Below are 23,419 nucleotides of genomic sequence, written 5' to 3' on the forward strand. Positions count from 1 at the left end.
TAAACTAGTATAGATCTAATTTAAAGGCATATTTCGACCTGATTATTTCAATGATGTATAAATATTGTGAAACTTAATTCTAACATACGCAAGGTGTAAATGTTAAGCCTAATATTGTACACTAGTTAATAATGGGCCAATGTGTTAAGGCCATATATGTTTATCTAGGTTAGTTGTATATATACTTGAGAATACACCTATACAACACTAGGAAAATTCATTCCTGACATGGCATCGGAGCCTACATTTCAAAAACAATTTACAAGATTGAACATACTATTAATAAAAACTAATTTATAAGGCTAAAAGAGGCTAAAAAGCTAGCTATAATCATTTGACGAGCTTAATTTATTCAGCTGTAATGTTTTAAGTCTTCTACTCTTCTTCCATTGTACAGTAGGTCCTAAAGTAGTAAAATTCATCCATTAAATCACATTCTTTTTAGGAAATGAAATATGCGCCCTCTTCAACTGCTTTATTGATTTATTCAGACTATAATAAACGTACATTATTACAATACAAAGTCCATTATAGTTAGATTAATCATCAAGAAGTAAACTTATACTAAAAAACAGTTCATGTAAATCAAAGCAACCATGCTGGTGTAAAGCCATTATTATTGTCATTATGAGTTGAAGTTGTCGCGTTGTTCAAGTGATCCTGCGTCACAACATTATAACTGCACAAAAGCCCAAAGGAGATGATTTTAGCTACTCATCTAAGGGCTAATGATCGATCAATCGAATCGATGGAGATGAAGAGAGTTAGAATTTTTACCCGTTTGGCGGCAAGTTATTGTTGCAAGGCAGTGGCTCAAAGAAATCCTCATTAGATTGGCGAACATAAGGTGTAGGATTATTTTGTGCCGCTTCAACATCCCATTGTTGCCTCAACGTTGCACAAGATTCTTCCAACTGCAAGAAATTCATAGCATGTAAAATTATGTTCCTAAGTTTGTTACTCTATAGTCAATATCTATATCTTATAGTATATGCTTAATTAATAAATAGTTAGTTCTAGCAATATTGTATAGTAGCAATAGTAGTAATAATAATAACAACCTAAGAAAAAAAAAAAACTTAATAATGCAAAAACTTTGTATTGTAGCTTAGTATATACCTTTGCTTTCAAAGCTCTATTGGACTCTAGCAACATCTCCTCCTGTATCCAGAATCATGCAATGCATAAAACCTTAATTAAAATGTATTTTGATAATTAACTTATCTCTAAACAGATACATTATGGTTGTGCTTATTTCGGATTAAAGAGAGTATAGGTTAGAGAATGTACAATATTTGTTTGGAATGAAGGTAAAATGGGATTACTACTAGTGATGAACGATAACAAAACTTAATTGGAAATTAAATCAAAGGCCATGTATATATGATGACTTAAAGGAAAAGAGAGACTATATATATAGTCTCATATGCCTATATAGTGTGTGAAATATTTGTCCCCGAGTTTATGTTGAAAGATGAAGTACTTTTATGTATACAATATATTTTCTAAAAATTTTATACACACCTTTTATTTACCTTAACGTACAACTTGGGAAGTACCTGTATGTTTTGGTCCTAAATATAATCTAGTTATTATATCTAAATGTACTATCATTGTTGAATTTCCACATTGATGTATTTTATTTACATACTACTACAAATACACAATATTGATGCGACACTTGTATTTATATAGGGGAATGAACATGATTTTGTTTGTTTCATACTTGTATTAATTAAGTATATAAACCATGTAGCTAACCTAGAATTAACACAATTATGTAAAAGTTAAAATAATTAAGACATAATGCTAATAGTGTACTTAGCTAGACAACAATGCAATAATAAATTAAGCATTAATTTTACCTTTCTTTGAAGGTTTGCTAGTTGATCAAGCATATGTTGTGTCTGCATATTATGAACAGATAGGGCATATATATAAATATATTGAATTTAATGTTAATTTGAGTGACTAATTAAGCTAATTTGTTGGAGTAGAATTTCTAGAATACAATTAATAAATAATAATTGTTTTACATAGTATTACATGATTTTGCAAGTAGGAAATATGAATATGTTACCTTAATTGATCTGATTTGCCTTAAGGACTTGTCTAGTTGATGCTCAAGCTGCTCCAACTCCTTGGTACTCAACTCTGCCAAATCCTCCCCTAGAAGATTCCTGCCAAATTAACACATTATTTAGAATAAATAATTCAACTAATAGAGAATCACGCAAAATCATTAATTTTTTAATGAATATCTCTACAAGATAATCTATAAATATTACATAGTGTCATGTATACTCAAATTGTAGAATTATGAGCAATTGAGCATACATAATTTTCATACATTACATTATACTAGGTGCTTCTAGCTACAAGTAACAAAAACAATGGCAAGATAGTGTAGCATCATCCTCACTAATATGCTTGTCCATCAATAGCACATCATATACATAGTGTGAAAAAGATTAAAATTATCCAAAATGAGTTTATCATTTGAATTAAAAATAATAATAAAAGCTTTAAATTATTCAGTTCCATGACTTCCATCACTAATTAATGCAAAATATTATATGCCCTACATACTAGCTTACCAATTTACATGTAAAACACATTAATGTACTTCCTTCATTTTCTTATGCTCAATAGATGTACTACTTTAAAACTTACACTATTCACACATTGCACATTGTTCAATTTTCGTGATTTGTTCATAAGTAAAAACACAGACATATGGGGTCTTGTTAAATTCATCTCAATTTTTACTTCTCAAATATCAAATATTTATGTTTTTTTTTCCATATTATTAATTGAAGATTGTATTAGTAAGCATGTTATACAGTATAATAAACTTACTCTTTTTAGCCCCCAAAATTCATATGATCAAGAATTTGCTCATAACACTATAGACACCATCTGATAGATGTTTCATCTATAGATTATGCAGCCCCTATACAATGCACTCTATAGATATGTAACATTCACCTTTGGTTTCGTTGTAGAACATCAACTTTGGCTTTCAACTTTAGATATTCTTGGTAGCTATTCTGTTTGGGAACGTAGAGAACGTAAATCAGTTGAATGTCTAATGAATGTAGTAATTGCATTTTCGACATAGTATTACAAACGCAATACAATGCAAATGATTTCAATACAACAACAAGAACGAAGAAGAGAAGAGTATAAATTTACCTCGTTCTCCTTTGAAGGCTGACCCGTTTCAAGTGAACCATAGCTACACCTTTGATACCTCTCCAAGGTTTTTGCCATACTATTGACATTCATTAGCAAAGAAAATATTCACATTAGTAACGTTTTATGTTGCTAATACACGTCAAATATATTATATATACAAGAATGTTTGAATAACAACCTACTAGTATAAATTATGATGAGCTAATTATTTTTTTTTTTAATTTAAAATATGAGCTAATAATTAGTTTCATATTAAGTAAAAAGAGGTCAAAGTGAGGTGTTTAAATGTTACAAAAAGTCAAATTTGACAAATAAAAAAATTATACCACGTACGTATGACTTATTATTTTATACATTATGTGCTAATAGCCTTAAATCATCGATCAAATAAATTAGAGAGTGCATATTGGATTAATTATCTGTAACCACATTGTGTGTCAATAATTTTTAATGGTTAATGTTAATAAATTTTACTTCCTCTTATTTTCACTGTTTCATTTTTCAATTATGACGCTATACAACCACTACACATTGAACATATACTATGTACAAAGTATAATATAGACACGATTTTGATGGATCTCATTGGATTTGTCTTTATATATTTTCATAATATATAGTATCTAATTTCTTATATTAAATTGTTAACAATTACACAATTAAAGAAATTAAGGGTTAAAGCTGCACATTAGCAAGTATACCAAGTCAGACACAACTAAAAAACCGACCAAGTTAGGTTGTTAGTTGTGGCCATAAAATTAATGTATGTGATATAAAAAATTGTAACACATAATGGTAACTTAAAGAAATAAATTCATACAAAAGTAAAAAGAATATACCCCAAACAAAACACATATCAGTCTTGTCATAGTTAGTTGGTTGTGGTCAGTGAAAAATAAAGGAGAATATTACCCTTAATGAAAATACAAACACTTGATTAATTGATTCATGAAAATCAAAGTCACTAATCACTACTCACTACTATGTGTCAAAATGTAGTTTGAACCTATAAAATGAAAAAGAGTGACAGAAGAAAAAAAAAGGCAAAGGTAGACAAGCAATTAGTATTTTAGATTAGACATTTACACAACATCTGTCGATTATAAATAAAGAAGAAAAAGTCTAGATTACGTTATCCTTAAGTCTAGGTTACTTTAACATAAAGTTATAAGAAATTAATGATAAAAGATTTTTACATGGTCATGCTAGGGTTGTGTGTGGGTTAGTTTGATATCCAATAAAAAATTATAACAAATATACCGTAATCAAAACTTGGCTAGTTGAATTTTCAATTATACTTTTGTTTTGAGCATCTATACCTTAAGCTATATGAATTGGAGTATTTTGTTTAAATGTTTGCTATGTAATACAAATTAAAATATAAAATGAAACAAACAATAAGAAAATGACCTTTTGAAAGAGATAACAAGAAAAGCCATAATTTCATGATTGACTTTAATACATGATCCATTATCAATGGTTGTAACATGACTGTGAGCTTTCAGTGAAAGCAGATCATCCATATTATCCTACTTTCATTTTTATTTATTTGATTTGTAACAATTGACTACATTCTAGATCATATTCAAATTTGAACTCCTAAAACTATTCAAAAAAAATGTATAAATATATATTAGATGCCTTACAATTTGGGAGTATGTTGATGCACGTGAAAGTTGAAATTGTATCATACAAGACTATTTCAATACAAGGCATAATCTAATTAAACTCTTTGTTTACGTCAAACTGGGAAAACCAATTAGATGATGTGGACTTGTGACCACTAATGTTCCAAACCCATATTAAGAGGTACAAATGAAAGGCAACTATGCCTAGCTAAACGTATTGTCGCCTATATAAGCTCCATTGTACTTCATTTATCTCTAAATGTTTCTTGTCTATCTTCCAATCCTTGCTTCAATCAATTTCTCCTTACTTTTAAGCTTTTCCTTGACAATTTCCTCCAATATGATTTTTTGATGTATAAAACCCCACTAATTTTAAAGACAAGTCTTACATCTGTTATTAAAGTATATAGTGACCTATAAGAAGACTAATTATGTTATTAAATGATAGGAGTTTCACAAAATCTAACATTAAAGTCTTTCTCCATTCAATCAACTTAGACCCATATACTTCATATATAATATTAGTATTATGCAAAAAATCGAATTTATGTCCTATGACGACCTTGTTTTTATGATCATTATTACACTATACAGCTCATTGATATTTGTAATTGAAGGATCAAATTATTTAAAAAATAAATGAATGTAGTTCTTTAGAAAAGTTGGAGATTTTTTTGACGGGTACACTAGGAATGTAATGATTTATTGCTAGAATAAACTAACAAATATAATGGTGGAGAGGTATGGCCTTATCACTGGTATCCTAGTACGAGAACAAAGCTTTATCAGATACCTTTTCTTGTGATTTCTTGTCAATGATTATTAGCGTGCATAGGAAATTTTATAGACTAATACAAAGAACCAAGGTTTAGAATATATTTTGCTTTTGCTTAAATTAAATCAATGGAGATTAATCAATAACACTACAAGATACAACTAAGTTAGCTAATATAAATTAACATCGTTTTTTAAAGTGTAACACCTTAAGATCGACTGTGCCATGTCTAGCTAGTAGCACCGAAAAATAGTTTTTACTCCAAAAAATTAAGAGTACTACTCCTATGTAATGTCTAATAAAGAGGACAAAACAAAGGCACTTTTTGTACTGAAATTCTCAAATCATGGTTGAATATGCATGTGTGTTGTACTCCTATGCTTCTTGCATTAGCATAATATAGCTCATAGAGGACAGAAGAGAAGGATCTTAGAGGGGTAATCTCGACCATTGATAATTAAAAAAGGACTAATTATTCAATGATAAATATAAATAGTTTATACATCAAATTATTTCATTATTTAAAAAAACATACTTTTGAATTTCACACATGAGCTAAACATTTCCTTTGGAGAAGGGAGATCAAATGGATATGAAAATAAGATGCCAAGAACAAAGTTGAGAAAAATAAGAAGTTACTTTTTCAAAATCCAAATGCTTGCTACTGCACCATTGAGAGAATGACACCTCTAGAAATGATTGGAAATAGAAATGTCAAATCGGTCCATCAGGTCGATTTCGGTTCGAGTAAATTAGGATTGTGTAGACCGTAGAGGTCAATTTCTGGTCTTCTTTTGGGTCGAACAAATTTTCAAAAGAAAAACTCCAAAAAAAAAAAAAAAAAAAAAAAATAGCTTCAAGTTCAATAATTGTGTTTAAGGCCTATATTCTCAAATCTCAAGCGACTTCTAATCAAACTATCAAGTCAAAAAAAAAGTTTGCTAGGTCTAATAGAACCTTCCCTTCAAAAAAGGGTACTTATTCATTGTACGTACATATAACTTATAGACAATTAGCAATGGTAATCCCAAAAAAGTCATGATTAGTATCGTTAATCACAAACATAAGACATTAATTTGATAGAAGGTTCACCTCTTATTCCCCTATTTTTCTAGAAATTTCCGACAAATAATATATTTAAGAGGCACATAACATTCTAGGGGTTGATGGAAGAAACTCTTGCTCATGGCTTGGTTCGTTATACACCTCTTTGCTAGAGATATTTAAAGAACAAATTAAAGTTGCTTTTTTACTTTGCAAAAATTTACTACAAGATCGGAGATAAATATTTGCTATAAATTTTATTAATTATGACATATACCAAGTAAAATATGTTATAAATCCTAGAAAATTATTACATCTAATCATCTATTAATTAATTATTCACACAAACATTTTCAAATTAGCAAATTATATCATGACTTAATTACATAATCATGAGAAATTTATGACAGACAAACGATTAGCTATCAATCATACTAGTTATTCCAATAAGGACAAAGTACTATGGAGTAGAAATTAAAACATGATTAAGGATTTCCTTGTATATGATTAGAGCATGATCAATGTACATTTAAAAAAGGATTAAAGCACGACTAATTCTATCTGCTGAATTTTGACTAATCTTTCAAGTTTCTACCTCCAACTTACAAGACAAGATCATATAAAAGTTTAACGCGACGTTTGTATATATATGACACAAATCTAAGCAGTATACAACAAATTAATTAAGAAAAGTTTACACATAAACTATTTAGTCCAAATCGATCATCAACAATGAAGTTAATTTCTACAAAAACTCTTAATTTAATTGATTAAGACGGATTTTATTGCTATTTTTCCTTTTAGATCTAGCAATTGTAAAGTCAATGAAAATTATTTTACATTATCTAGTCACTAAGCATGATAAGACAAATTAATAATCAACATACTTAATTAAGGCAATAAATTCGCAAAAATAAATAAAAGGGATGGAAAAAATTAAAACCAAATTTTCGCGAATAAAGTAACAAATAAATTACAACATGGAATAAAAAGTGATCAAAAGCAACCCCGAATAACTTTTATTTGGCTTTAGTTATTGCATTACCATATCTTTAACAATTACCTATATATCGCTTATCGATAAACATAACTATATATTAAACTAATTCCGAACAGAGTGAGTATTAATTATTACTCTATCGTATTAATTCAAGCTTTTATGCATCCAAATTGTAATTGAAAAAAGAACAAAAGAGAAAGGGTAAAAATTACCTGGAACTGCTGCAGAATTCATAGAGTTTACCGCGGTTAGAGAAGATGATAAGAGCAACTTCAGCATCACAAAGAACAGAAAGTTCATAAGCCTTCTTAAGCAAACCATTTCTTCTCTTTGCAAAAGTTACTTGCCTATTTATTTTGTTCTCAATTCTCTTCAATTCTACTCTCCCTCTTCCCATTATTTTGTAATATAAATATTTATTTATTATGATATATATATTACACTTATAAAATATTATAATAGATGCTCAAAAAAAGGAAAAATAATATGAGAAGTCTAGCTATAAAATTTATGAAAGAATACTAAATATAGAACTGGGTTTTTCTATAGCTTTTGCCTCTCTAAAATACTTCTCAAAAACTAGGATTTTTTTTAATTTTTGGGGGTTAACCTGTTGAGTAGGTAACACAACCTAGAGAGAGAGAGAGAGAAATAAAGATGATAATAAGTGAAGGTGAGAGAAAATAGAAACCCTTCAAAAATAGTAAGTTGGCTACTTTTCTTATCTCTTCTTCAAGGACAAATTGAGAGGTGAATGAATAATAAGGTGGGCTAGTGTGTGAGTATGATAGATGTATGATGTACTTCGTATTTTATTGGGTAGAACTAGAATTAGATACTAGTCTAATCTTTTCCTTTCATGGGTAGGGGAATGTTAGTTATTACTGGCTAGCTGTTAGTTGTATAGTAGTAGCCATGCGGTAATAAATGATGGTATTGGAAATAAATTTAGGTGTAATTTAGTAAGGAAGGTTGCATTGTAATATCAATGCTGATGATCAATTATTAGATTAGTTGGTTAGAATCTCGATGAATTATAATCATCAAGACCTGAAATCAAATCTCATTTACATCATATGTTTTTATAATTCTCTCTTAAAAAAACAATAACAATGTTGAAGTCATTACATTTTTACATGCTCAATCTTATGTTTTTGGGTATATATTTTCACATCTACTTAATACCGCCCCAAGTGATAATGGGTGATAACGATAATTGTTGTGCGACAGCGGAAGCAAAGGTCGAAAACAAACAAGAAAACAATAAAGAAATTCAATGCAAACAATAAGAACAACACCAAGAATTTACGTGGTTCACTATCGATGTGATAGCTACGTCCACGGGCACCGAGATCGAATGATTTCACTATAAACTGCAAAGATTACAAAGATGATTCTTGTATTTCTCAAGAACGGCTTTCACTCTGTCTCTCTTAACCCTAATACTGATATTAGGGAGGTTTTATATTAATCCCTAATTAAAAGATACTTGGGCAAAAAGATAATAAAATAAGATAACTTTAAATCGTAAAATCCGCGTCTCCGCATTTTTCCTTCTCCGCCCGGTCAGACCGGGCAAGGTCTGCCCGATCGGGCGCGAGAAGAAAACTCCATACGAATGCTTCAACGTATCCAACCCCCACCGCCCGGTCAGACCGGGCAAGGTCTGCCCGATCGGGCGAAGGCTCGCCCGGTCGGGCGAAGGCTCGCCCGGTCGGGCGCGAGAGCAGCTTCTTCAACGAATTTGCCAGGCACCTCTTCTTCTTCCGCCCGGTCAGACCGGGCAATGTCCGCCCGATCGGGCGGACAAAGCTACGAAGTACGAGTCACCTAATATACTTATCAACAATCTCCACCTTGACGAGAACTCGTAGTCAGCAAACGACCCCATCAAGACATAGTGAAAAAACATCTCAAGCCAAACCCGATGCAGGACTCATGCATAAGCCATACATCCCGATAAGTCTTCAACCAAGACCCATCACATACTCGTCTCCAAGTATAACAACTCATAATGCTCCACCTGCATCACAAGCCCCGGGCAAGCTCCACCTTAAGGCCAACACACCTACACCAGGAGCTCCCCAACTTCGCCCCTCAGGGCCTACTACATCACGTAGTAATCAATATTTAACAAGTCTAAGCAATGTTTAAACTTGCTAAACGGAACAGGCTTAGTGAAGAAATCAGCCGGGTTGTCAGCAGTCCCAATCTTCTTCACCTTAATCCTCTTGTCAGTACGTAAGAAATGATACCTGACATCAATGTGCTTCGTCCGATCATGGTGTACTTGATCTTTAGCTAAGCAAATCGCACTTAGACTATCACAATACACTGTAGCAAAATCCTGTGCAATACCCAGTTCACCTACTAGGCCTTTGAGCCAAATAGACTCCTTAGCTGCAGAAGTTAAAGCCATATACTCAGCTTCAGTAGTTGACAACGTAACTGATGACTGCAATGTAGACTTCCAACTAACCACAGAACCACCCAAAGTGAACACATAACCAGTCACAGACCTCCTGGTATCCACATCAGCTGCATAATCAGAATCACTGTACCCAGTGACCAAGCATTCCCTACCATTCCCGTACACAAGACCAATATCAGTTGTCCCTCTCAGGTAGCGAAAAATCCTTTTCACCCCTTGCCAGTGTTCCCTCCCAGGTCGAGCCATAAACCTGCTTACAACACTAACAGCATGCGCAATATCCGGCCTAGTACAGACCATAGCATACATCAAACAACCAACCGCGTTTGCATATGGAACTCTAGACATATAAGACAACTCCTCCTCTGATTGAGGTGACATAGACAAAGACAACTTACAACTAACAGTAGTTGGCGTACTTATAGGCTTCGATTTTTCCATCCCAAAACGAGACAGAATCTTTTCAATGTAGCTTTTCTGAGTCAAGAAAAGCTTACCTCTAGCCCGATCCCTGTAGATCTCCATACCCAAAATCTTCCTAGCTGCACCCAAGTCTTTCATGTCAAACTCCGAGTTAAGCATCTCCTTTAATCTAGCAATATCAGATTTATTCTTTGTGGCAACCAACATGTCATCAACATATAACAAAAGATAAATCATGGAACCATTATCCAGCTTACTATGATACACACAGCAATCATATGAATTCCTGTCAAAACCTTGTGAAACCATAAAAGAATCAAACCTTTTGTACCACTGTCGGGGGGATTGCTTAAGTCCATACAATGACTTTAGCAATCTGCAGGCATAGTGTTCCTTTCCAGGAGCTTCGAATCCTTCGGGCTGCTTCATCAGAATCTCCTCCTCCAAATCGCCATGAAGGAAGGCCGTTTTAACATCCAACTGCTCCAGCTCAAGATCAAAATGTGCTACAATTGACAATAACACACGGATAGAAGTATGTCGAACCACAGGTGAGAATATCTCAACAAAGTCAACCCCTTCTACCTGACTGAACCCCTTAGCAACTAGCCTAGCCTTAAAACGTATTTGCTCAGTTTCCGACAACCCTTCTTTCTTCTTGTAAATCCATTTACAACCCACAAGCTTCCTCCCTTCCGGTACCTTTACCAGTTCCCACACTCTGTTCTTGTAAAGGGACTGCATCTCTTCACCCATTGCGGCAAGCCATTGCGCAGACTCACTACAACTAATTGCTTGTTTATATGTGGCAGGTTCAAATGACTCTACATCATCAGCTACACTCAATGCATAACCTGTCATCGCATCAACACAGCAATTTCTTCCCTCCATCTCTTCAATCAATCTAACAGGCTTCTTGATAACTCGTTTAGGCATCTCAAGAATGGTGTCAGGTTGACTAGATGACCCCTGATTAGATTGCTCCACCTCATCCCCAGAGTTAGAATGAGTAGGAGTAATCTCAGGTTCAGGAGTACCCGGCACTGGAACATCAGCATCATCATCAATATATTGTACCCGAGGTAAATCAGCAATGGTAGACTGATGTACCTCAAGTACCCCATCTGTCTGTAATAAATTGTCTCCTTCCCTTCTCAAATCTGAAATCTCTGCATTTTTAATTGAATACATGGTGTTTTCATCGAAAGTAACATCCCTACTAAGAATGACCCGACCCTCCGAAGGTGAAAAAATTCTAAACCCCTTCACACCATCCCCGTACCCAACAAAACACCCCTTCTTGGCTCGTGGATCCAGCTTACCCTCAATAACATGATAATAAGCAACACAACCAAAAATCTTCAAATTCGAAAAATTAGGCAACTTACCACTCCAGATCTCAAACGGAATTTTGGAATCAATTCCAGAATGAGGACCCCTATTAATGACATAACAAGCTGTTAACACAGCTTCACTCCAGTACCTCCTCCCAAGCCCTGCATTAGAGAGCATGCATCGAACTCTCTCTAGCAGTGTCTGATTAACCCGTTCTGCTACACCGTTCTGCTGTGGTGTCTTCCTGACAGTATGATGCCGACCTATACCCTCATCTGCACAGAACTGATTAAACTCGTCTTTGCAAAACTCTAGCCCATTGTCCGTTCGTAGCTTCTTAATCTTCCTTCCTTGTCGATTTTCCACCAAAGCTTTCCATTGCTTGAAAACTTTGAAGGCCTCATCCTTTGACTTAAGCAACCTAAGCCATGTGTATCGGGACTTGTCATCAACAAATGACACAAAATAGTGGTAACCTCCCATACCTTCAACTCTAGATGGACCCCAGCAATCTGAATGGATGTAATCGAGCACTGCATCAGTAATGTGAGCACCCTTGCTGAACTTTGACCTGTGTTTCTTACCAAACACACAATGCTCACAAAATTCAAGGTTGGCAACCTTGACCCCGGATAGAAGACCCCTCTTGGACAATAGCTGCATCCCCTTCTCCCCCATATGACCAAGCCTCATGTGCCAAATCTTAGTCATCTCCTGGTGAGATACAGATGCGCAAACCGCAGAACTAGGCAGTGTAACACCCTCAAAAACATAGAGGGTGTTCCTTTTGATACCCTTAAGTACCAACTCAGAACCTCTGAAAATACACAACTCCCCATCTGAAAACACACCATTGTACCCCAATTCATCCAGGGTACCCAATGAAATCAGATTCTTTCCTAAAGCAGGAACATGCCGTACATTAGTCAAAGTTAACCTCCGCCCATCAACAGTCCTCAACCTCATGGAACCAATACCTGTGACCTTACATGGAGCATTGTTACCGACTATAACCATACCCCCATTGCGAGGTTCATATGTATCAAACCAATCTCGACGTGGACACATATGGAACGAACACCCCGAATCTAGAACCCAGTTATCAGATAAATCATCAGACCTAGCAGAACTGACTAATGCTAAATCTTCCTCTGAATTATAGCTCTCATTCGGTTTCTCTTCAACTACAGCAGCCTGGGACTTGTTTTTCCTCACCGGACAATTATTCCTAAAGTGACCCGGTTCTTTACAGTAATAACATGTTTTAGTAGTAGTTTTACTAGATCCATCCTTGCCGTTTCCAGCACCCGACCCAGCATTGTTCCCCTTGTTAAACCCCTTATTCTTTTTAGACTTTCCGGACTTAACAAATAACCCACTACCATTATCCCCATTATCACTCGTAGCTTTCATTCTGAGTTCCCTAGTATGAAGTGCTGCCTTCACTTCTTCTAAGGTTATAGAATCCTTACCAACAACAAAAGACTCTACAAAATTCTCAAAGCTAGACGGTAGAGATACAAGTAAAATCAACGCAGCATCCTCATCATCAATTTTAACATCTAAATTACGTAAATCAAGCAAAATAGAGTTAAGTTTTTCTAGATGTTCCCGTAAGGAAGTACCTGACTGCATCCGGAGGCTAAACAACCGCTGTTTCAGTAATAATTTGTTGGTCAACGACTTAGTCATATACAATGACTCCAGCTTCAGCCACAATCCAGCCGCCGTTTCCTGATCAGCAACCTCCGTGATGATTTGATCATCAAGACTAAGTAATATGGTAGAGTGTGCCTTCTCTTCCATAACTTCTAACTGCGAGTCAGTCGGTCCGTCTCCTGACTCCGAAGTAGTACTCTTTGGAGCCAACGGACGCCATATCTGCTGTTGTTTTAACAGAGCCTTCATCTTAATTTGCCATAGCCCGAAACTATTTTTCCCGGTAAACTTCTCAATTCTTATTGTTGAATCTCCTGCCATTGTTATCTTCAAGAAACTCTCCAAGGATTGAACCTGAGCTCTTGATACCAATTGTTGTGCGACAGCGGAAGCAAAGGTCGAAAACAAACAAGAAAACAATAAAGAAATTCAATGCAAACAATAAGAACAACACCAAGAATTTACGTGGTTCACTATCGATGTGATAGCTACGTCCACGGGCACCGAGATCGAATGATTTCACTATAAACTGCAAAGATTACAAAGATGATTCTTGTATTTCTCAAGAACGGCTTTCACTCTGTCTCTCTTAACCCTAATACTGATATTAGGGAGGTTTTATATTAATCCCTAATTAAAAGATACTTGGGCAAAAAGATAATAAAATAAGATAACTTTAAATCGTAAAATCCGCGTCTCCGCATTTTTCCTTCTCCGCCCGGTCAGACCGGGCAAGGTCTGCCCGATCGGGCGCGAGAAGAAAACTCCATACGAATGCTTCAACGTATCCAACCCCCACCGCCCGGTCAGACCGGGCAAGGTCTGCCCGATCGGGCGAAGGCTCGCCCGGTCGGGCGAAGGCTCGCCCGGTCGGGCGCGAGAGCAGCTTCTTCAACGAATTTGCCAGGCACCTCTTCTTCTTCCGCCCGGTCAGACCGGGCAATGTCCGCCCGATCGGGCGGACAAAGCTACGAAGTACGAGTCACCTAATATACTTATCAACAATAATGATTATATCTATGATTCTATGAAGGAGTTGATCGGTAACATGAAATGAATTAGCATTGCTCTAGGCCTTATGATATGTCGTCTTTAATTTTCTTACATTTTACAACAATTTATTTCTTTCTCATTTGATGAATAAATGAACAATAATCATTCTTTAATCATCAAAACAAATAAAAAAAAATTAAATACTCTTAAGTGCACCTTGCATCCAAGTGTATACAACAACTTCTGAAAAAACTAGTTAACGGATAAATGAGTTGATAATGTTGTACGTACTCGTATACAATTTCGTTCACAAGTTTGGGTGTACGTCCACTTATAAAGTTGTACACTCAAGACATAATTCTAACATTAATGAGTTAGAAAGTGGATTTAATGATTGTATGTTCTAAATTTTTTTGGAGTTTCACCCGATTTACCTTTTAGGCTAATCGGGATTCGTGGATCAATTCTAGACGGTTAGATTTCAGTCCCCTCCCAATTATTGTTGCGTAGAATTGAACACGCAGTCTTCCCTACCAAGTGTAGCCCCAATCACCACTACATCAACAACCAATTAATATTGTATGTTCTAAATGTGTATTCACAGCGTATGTGTTTGACTCATATCCTACACAAGTATATTAAGATCACCTACAACATTTTAGGGTTGTGTCCGGAAAAACAATGGGCCCATGTATAATGGAAGATATTTGGATTGTTTCATACTTCGTATTTCAAAATGTAATTAAACAACTAGTGTGTTTCTAGCCCAAATAAAAGAAAAAAAGCCAAATGCAAAACACATTTTAGACATAAAAACAAATAATCATGAATTTTTATTAGACAAATTGCAATATTTTTTTTAAAATAAAATTACTCCATAACATTTAACTAATGTAAAATAATGCTCGTGTGAAAAGAAAAGAAAAAAATTCTAGCCAAAAAATGGGAATTAAGTTCAAAAATCTACTACAGTCGAAAGTTGATCGATGCAATTTTTATTATTTCCCAAAGTGATATTTATAAATTCAATATGATGGATATACATACTCGGATACTCCTCATCATTTATTGATCAACAACGATAAAAATAACCTTGTTAATTTGAGAGATTATGTTATAGTGGATAATTTATGTTAATTAAAAGTATAGCTAGAACTACCAATGGGGAGAGATAAAAAATACTTAAAATAATTTATTTGCAAGCAAATGTATCTCAACAAAGCTATGAGCTTGGAAGAAAATATAAATAAAAAAAAAAAAAAAAAAAAAAAAAAGAAGCATAATACTTTGTAGCCAACCATTAGAATTTAGGGGTCGTTTGGTTCGCAGGGGGTAATCGGAATAAAATGAACAAAGGGAATGAAAGAGAAAGGAATGAAAATCCCTCAAATTTAGGGTGTTGTTTGCTTTAAAAATCAAAGGGAATGAAAATACACCACACCACCACCACCACCACCACACAAACCCCTCTTTCTTCACTATCCCACTTCTCCGGCCACCCCGCCCCGCCCCTCGCCGCACCAGCCCCACCCCTCGCCGCACTTCTTCTCCTCCCAATCAGCTTTCCCCTCCCCCGAAAAACTTCCCCCACCCTTGAAAAAACCCTAGAAACCCTTCCCCAACCACCCAGCCACCCTCAAAACCCTTCCCAACCACCATCGAAGCCTTTCCCAACCACCCTCGAAGCTCGTATTGTGTTTGATTTCTGATGGGTGGTGTGTTTTTAAAGTGGAGGGTGGTTGATTTTGGGTCGTGGGGCGGTGACGGTGTTGACGGGACGGTGGTGGGAAGACCGGAAGAGCGGCGGTGCTGATGGGGCAGTGGTAGGAAGGGTTCCGATGATGGTGGGGTCTTAGTGCAGGTGGAGCAGTGTTGGTGTTGGTGGTTTAGGGGGAAGGGAATACAAATACCATGGGGGGTAGGGAATGAGAGTAGAGGATTTTGGGGTAATTAAGTGGGGAAAGGGAATGATTGAATTGACATAACAAACAACAACTAAGGTAATTATTTTTGTTGATTCCATTTCTCTTTCCTGATTACCCCAAATCAAACAGCCCCTTAAAGTTTATGGCTTGAAATTATTATTTTGTAAATCACAAACTACTGGGTGCGCCAGTTCGCACCTAATGTTTCGTGCGGCACGCATTATTAATCCTCCTTTCTCCATTATTCTTCACTTTTCTTCTCTCTGAAAATTGTCGTTTCTTCTCTCTCCACTGTCTTCTTTCTTCCACCTGAAAAACTCCATTGCGTGTTCATTTAAATATGCTATTAATGCGATGATTTACGCAGTTTACGAGAGAGAGAAAATGATGCGGAAGATGTTAAGCAACGAGACGAAATTGGTGGTGCGATTGAATCTAAGGCTACTAATTTCTTTAATTTTTTTTTTTAATTTTCATGTGTTTGTGGGCATTTTATTATATTCTCGATTTGTGGATGATTTGTGCGTTTTTGGGTGGTTAGGGTTGTTTGAGGTGGTCGAATTTGATTGTTTTATGTTGATGTTGGTGGTTAATTAAGGTTGTTTTGGGTGGATAAGGTTGTTTTTGGGTGGGCAAGGGGTTGTTTTCGGGAGTAGGATGGTTGTTTTCGGGGTGGGATGGGTTTTTTGGGAGAAAGCTAGTTGATTTCGCGGTGGGATGTTTGCTGCTGGTGGTGGTTTGATGGTGGTTGGGTGCTGCTGTTGTTGGTTGGGCAGTGATGGCAGGGGAGTGTGTTGTGGTTGCGGCAGTGGTTATATCAAATTTGGAGATGCATATTATGTTACTTTTTGAATTTGTGTTACTTTTTTTTATATTCAAATATAACATATCTAATTTTTTGTTGGATGAAATTGTTAATTATGTGGATTAGCCAACAAAATACCAATATCAGCCAATAAAAGGAACATATCAGTCAATTGATATCTGATATCAGTCAACATTAGGAACATATCAGACATTAATAAAAACATATAAGCCAATAAAATAAACATATCGGCCAACAAAATAAACATATCAGCCAACAAAAATGAAACATATAAGCCAACAAAATAAACATATAAGTCACCTAAAGAAATATATCAGTGAATTGATGTCTGATAGCAGCCAACAAAAGGAACATAAAAAAAAAAAAAATAATAAATAAAAAAAAGACATATCAGCCAACAAATAAAAAATATCAGTCAAGCCTGCCGCACCCAATACCTTCTCTTTGTAAATTAAGGATTAACTCATGCTATTACGAAAATTATTATTGTACAGTTAAGGTAGAATATTATTTGTTGAATAGATCCACATAAAGATATTGGTTTTTAAAAAATAAATAAATAAATTGTACCATGGGGATAGTATAATCAACTGCACCATTGACATCTGCCAAACAAAAGAAATTGGTCAATAAACAGAAGGATGATATTTTAACAAATTATTAAATTTTTTAAGAAGTGACAATAAATGTGAAAGATAAAACTCTTTTTTTTTCTTTTTTTTTCTTTTTTTTGTGACAAGGAATGATTGAACTCTTGAAAATCACTTCACTTGTCATCAACAAATGTTTTTTTATAAAATAAAAAAAGACATATACTATCTTCCTTTTTCCAAAAAAAAATAAAATAAAATTATATAATGTGGTTGTCAAACCTAATGTGGAATACTCCTTACTAGTTACTCCCTTCGTCCCCATTTTTTGCCCCATTGCCAAAATGTGGGTTAAATTTTGAAAACTTTGACCATTAATTCCCGTTGTTTTAAAAAAGGAAATATAGTCATGTGAGATCTTGTTTGGTTCGTCTCATTGTAAATTTAATTAATATCAACTTTTATTATTTTTACGCGTATGAAAATAGAAACATAAACGTTTTAACAAGTGTCTTGAAGACCGCGCAAAGTCAAATGGGGCAATAATAAAGGGACAGAGGGAGTACACACTTACACACATATTTACAAAAGTTAAGGAAACAATATATGTGAATACCATGTATTATTAGTATGACAGATCATTCAAATTAAAGTAGCATACGTTAATCAATGTGGCAGATTATGACCCTGTTCTTTTGAGCTGCTCTTCTTTGCTTAAAAATAATAATTAATAATAATATTTAATATTTAATAATAATAATAATAATAATATGTATTAATATTTAATAACAATAACTAATAATTATAGATAATAATAATTAATATTTTATAATAATAATAATTAATATTTTATAATAATTATAACAATTAATATATAATATTAAAGGATAATAATAACTAATATTTAATGATAATAATTAATATTTTATATTATTTACAAATGTTATTAAAAGAGTAAAAAAATCTAAAAAAAATCTAAAAAAATCAAATAATAATAATAAAAAAATGCAATAATAATAATAATAATAATAATAATAATAATAATGATGATGATGAAATCTGCTCTACTCAGCTCTGCTTTGCTGAAATATGCTTTGCTCTGCTCTGCTCCGCCCAGAAGCTCAAAAGAACAGAGCCTACATCATTAAAATACTTGTAACCTATAACTCTTAGTTTAGCAATTTTTTTTTAATTTTTTATTTATAATATGGATGAGATCGAAGTACTATAATATTTTGGCCTTGTTTGGTAAATGGCTTTTGCTTGGCTTTTTTGTTGGCTTTTACCTTTTGGCTTTTCAACTTGGTCAAATAGCCAAAAAAAGTGTTTGATAATGACTTTTTTGTTGGCTGAAAAGCCAGGTTTTCCGCCAAAAATATAATGCTAGTCTTACAAGCTTTTTTGGTATTGATTTTTGGATGTTTACCATTAAAATTACTTTCATATCCTTACTTGTAATTAATAATTAATAATTAATATTCCCTCCGTCTCTTTATTAGAAGCTTGTTTCTCATATTTATTACTCACATAATAAAGAGAAATAGGCTTCTAATTTAGGGACGAAGGGAGTAATTAAAAATTAATAATTATTAATTAATTTATAATTATTAATAATTAATAAAAGTAATTAATTATCAAATATTAATAATTAAATTAATTATTAATAATGACATATAACTACGATGTTAATAGCTAATAATAATCACTAAATAATTTTTAATTATTAATAACTAATCATTAATAATTAATAACTTTTAATATTTAATCAGTAATAATTAATATATTAGTAAAATAAATAATTAGGAAATTAATTAATAATTGTTAGTTATTAACGAGTAGTAATTATTATTATTATTATTATTATTATTATTATTATTTGCAATGTGTATTACAAAAATAATAAAATATGTCAATGCCCTTAAGGTCAATTTTATATAAAACAACCAACATCCAACAGTCAACTTTATCAAATATAAAAAGCCAATACAAACAGCTAGTTAGACCAACCAAGAGAAAGAGCCAGCAACCAACAGCTAATTGTCAAACAAGGTCTTTAACTTTATAGAAGTACTATAGTAGTCATAGTACTATACATAATACATACGATACGTATAAATATAAAATAGAAAAAATTGAAAATGGGAAAAATGAAATGAGCTGAAACGTCAATAACCACCAACCCTGAAGGAATTAGTACGCCTAGGGTTTTGACGTGTCGACTCCTCAATGAAGGATGTTGAACCACTATTGCTATCTTTCTAGAATATTGCTAGCCATATACGACAAAATATGAGCCTAAGTTGGGTTTTTTTTTTTTTTTTTTCCCCTATTTTTTTTATGGGTAATTCATTTTCGATGCATGCAAGAAATGAAAACCCGTAAAATACATGCATGGAGTGTGATTATAAAAATACTTCCTTGTTTCCTCACACACACATTGATCACACAATAAAATTAAAAAAAAAAATGTGTGAATTTTTTCCTCAAAAAATTTTCCTCAAAAAAAAAAGTTTATTTAAAAACGCAATTGTACTATTGTAGCTTGCTTGTCAAATGAAAAATACATTGTAGTATACAAAGTAGCTTATCGTTTTGAATTCTAGTATTCGTATATGATATGAACCAGGTGGGGGTGCTAATCGAGCGAGTCGATCACGAGTTAAGGGGCGCTCGACTCGACTCGAAAACTTTTTCATGTGTTCAACTCGTGCTCGTTAATGTTTCGAGCCAATAAAACCTGCTCGACTCGTGTTCGTTAAAGTTTCGAGTCGAGTCGAGTAGCTCAATATCTGCTCATTACAGTTTTGGCCCTCTAAAATTATAGGTCTTTATTGTTTTTGTTCACTTTATATAGTTTTCTTTTAATTAATTTATTTATTATTAAAGATTTACTCTTTCTTTTTTATAATATAATTTAATTATTTGCTTGTAAACTCTATATTAATAAAATATATTATCAAGTTGCTCACGAGCTTATCGAGTCGAGTTAGAGCTTGCTTAACTCGTGCTCGTTAACATCTCGAATCGAGTCGAGTTCGAGTTTTGACCGAGTCGACTCGAGTTTTGACCGAGTTGAGTCCGAGTTGCTCACGAGTTGCTCAACTCGATTAGCACCCCTAGAACCAGGTAAAGCTTAGCTTGGTGTAGTGAAAAAATTTGTATCTTAAAGATTTTTAGAGGCTCTTTCAAGTTGGAATTCCCTCATCCCTCTCCCAAAGGACCTAGCCCGCTTACCCGAACCGAGTGAACATGTGTAAGGTTTCAGCCCAATAGAGCCCTTTGCCTTACCAAAAAAAATATTGTATATATATGATAAGGATCTCGAAGTAAATTTTAATCAATTCAATAAAAATAAAACAAAATTGGTCAAATATAATAATGAAACGGTAAAAATAAGTTTAATAATTATAGTTAATTTAACTTTAACAAAAATAATTTAAATTGAAATCAATAAATTAAGTTAAGTTTTTTAGAAAAAGGGGTTAATATAAGTAAAATAAATCATGAAAACCCTTTCAAAATTCAAAAATTGAGGCTATGGTTTAGTAAAGATCTTTGAGAGGAGAGGGGAGAAATTATTGTTTACTAAACTTCCCGTAACCAATATTGATAATTAAAAATATTTGTGATTGAATATTCATTGGCAAGCGTGAAATTATCTATAATTATTAAAAATCAATTACACCTGATTTCTTTTAAATTTCACTTTTTTGATTTTAAATTAATTGTTTTGGTTGAACTTATATTAGTATCTATAATTATTAAAATAAATACAATATTGGCAACGTGAAAATATCTATAATATTTATACTCATCGTCCTCCCAAACTTTGACAAATGTGGTCAATTAATTTAATAAAAGTAACAATAGTCATTGAGAAATCATCAACTGGTTGAAACCAGTCCTTCCCCGTATGATCTCTAATACATAATCAAGCTTCGTTCGGGGAGGCAAATTTCTGATAACATAGTCATTGTACAAGAAGTGATTCACACTATGCGCCGTAAGCAAGGATCGAAGGGCTATATGGCTATCAAAATCGACTTCGAAAAAGCGTATGATAGGCTTCGATGGTCTTTTATCGGTGACACCCTTTTACAAATGAATATACCTTTCGCGATGATTGATGACATAATGGAGTGCATAACTTCAGCCTCCCTCCAAGTTCTATGGAATGGCGAACCATCTCAGAAGTTTAAGCCTAGCAGAGGAATTCGACAAGGAGATCCCTTCTATCCGTACATTTTGTCATGTGTATGGAACGGCTATATCAAGTCATTGAGGAATCCATCATCAATGGAAATTGGAAACCGATCCGAGCTAGTAGAGATGGATTGGAACTCTCCAATTTATTCTTTGCTAATGACATTATCCTCTTTGCCGAAGCAAACGAAATTCAAGCTCAGATTTTTCATACTTGTTTGGATAGATTTTGTAAGGCTTCCGAGAAAAAGGTTAGTCTGCCATAATCGCAAGTTTATTTTTCGAAGAATGTGGATTCAAATAAACAAGCAAGTATTAATCCCAAGTGCTATATATGCAGTGCTCAAGAAGAGAATACTTTGCATATCCTCATAGATTGCCCCAGCTGTAAGGTTGATTTGGCGTAAGGTGTTACAAGATAAACTTCTAGCTCAATTTGCTCAAGGAAATCTAAAAGACTGGATCACCAATAATGTGCAGGATTGTGATGAATGGGCTACTTGTTTCGGTGTGACTATGTGGTGGATTTGGCGTTGGAGAAATTGTGTAATTTTTAGTCGCAACGATGAAATTCCAGTAGACATTGGAACCTTCCTCCAAGTTCGATTTGATGAAGCTATTCGTATTGCACACAATAAGACAGAGGGGATAGGTGGTCATGGCTAGCACAAAAAGCAGATTTTTGTGAATTGGCAATCCCCCCTTAGTGGCTAGTATGCTATCAATTGCGATGGAGCGGCCAAGGGGTACCCAGGACCTGATGGTGGGGGAGCTGCAATTCATGATCATACTGGCAAGTTCGTCTCAGACATCTCAGCAAATTTTGGCCACTGTTCAGCCTTTAAAGCAAAAATTTTAGCCCTCACTTATGGACTAGAACTAGCCCATAACCTCCAAATTCAACAGCTAGAGGTGCAGCTTGACAATCTTGCTTGCATTCAAGTCTTCTAGAGAGGTGAAGCAGCAGGGGGTGGGGAGTGTGCTCATCATATTAATCAATGCCTAAACATGCTAAACAATGCCAATTGGAAGGTTCGAGTTGTGCACATTTACCGAGAAGGCAATCGCGTGGTGGATTGGTTGGCGAACCGCGGGGTTAATGTTATTCCTGTCGAGCTTGGTAGAGTTTAGAGGAGGATATTAGGAGCGTGGCTTTTTCACGTCTTGTCCCTCCTTAGGTAGTTGTTTTCTGGTGTGTTAGTAATGCATAGCTGGGTTGTTCTTGTTTTTCTTTTCTTTTGTTTTCTTTGTATCTTCGTCCTCTTTTGAATTAAAAAAAATTTAAAAAAAAAATTAAAAAAAAAAAAAAGGTAACAATAAACTCAGTCAATTTGAATTTTCTTTATTATATACACCTGGAGGTGAGTTGATCCAAAGCAACCTGCCTCG

General features: G+C 34.1%; 1 protein-coding gene across 2 annotated transcripts; it reads right to left on the bottom strand.

Annotated features, from left to right (window-relative positions):
• Positions 1-324: 324 nt before the first annotated feature.
• On the bottom strand, positions 325-8,371 carry LOC110686090 (MADS-box protein CMB1-like). 2 transcript variants are annotated; one of them, XM_021862672.1, is made up of 8 exons: positions 7,858-8,370; positions 3,196-3,274; positions 2,989-3,050; positions 2,081-2,180; positions 1,866-1,907; positions 1,120-1,161; positions 778-914; positions 325-679 (listed from the first exon to the last, which is right to left on the bottom strand). In XM_021862672.1, exons 1-8 carry the CDS (start codon positions 8,040-8,042, stop codon positions 586-588), a joined length of 741 nt encoding a protein of 246 aa, XP_021718364.1. In that variant the 5' UTR covers positions 8,043-8,370; the 3' UTR covers positions 325-585. The 2 variants fall into 2 exon arrangements, with proteins under 2 accessions (XP_021718364.1, XP_021718365.1); XM_021862673.1 differs by lacking the exon at positions 1,866-1,907 and having other exon boundaries at positions 7,858-8,371.
• Between the last annotated feature and the right edge of the window lie 15,048 nt (positions 8,372-23,419).

Source organism: Chenopodium quinoa, unplaced genomic scaffold (assembly GCF_001683475.1).
Source record: "Chenopodium quinoa cultivar QQ74 unplaced genomic scaffold, ASM168347v1, whole genome shotgun sequence".
In the NCBI taxonomy this organism is placed as follows: Eukaryota; Viridiplantae; Streptophyta; class Magnoliopsida; order Caryophyllales; family Amaranthaceae; genus Chenopodium; species Chenopodium quinoa.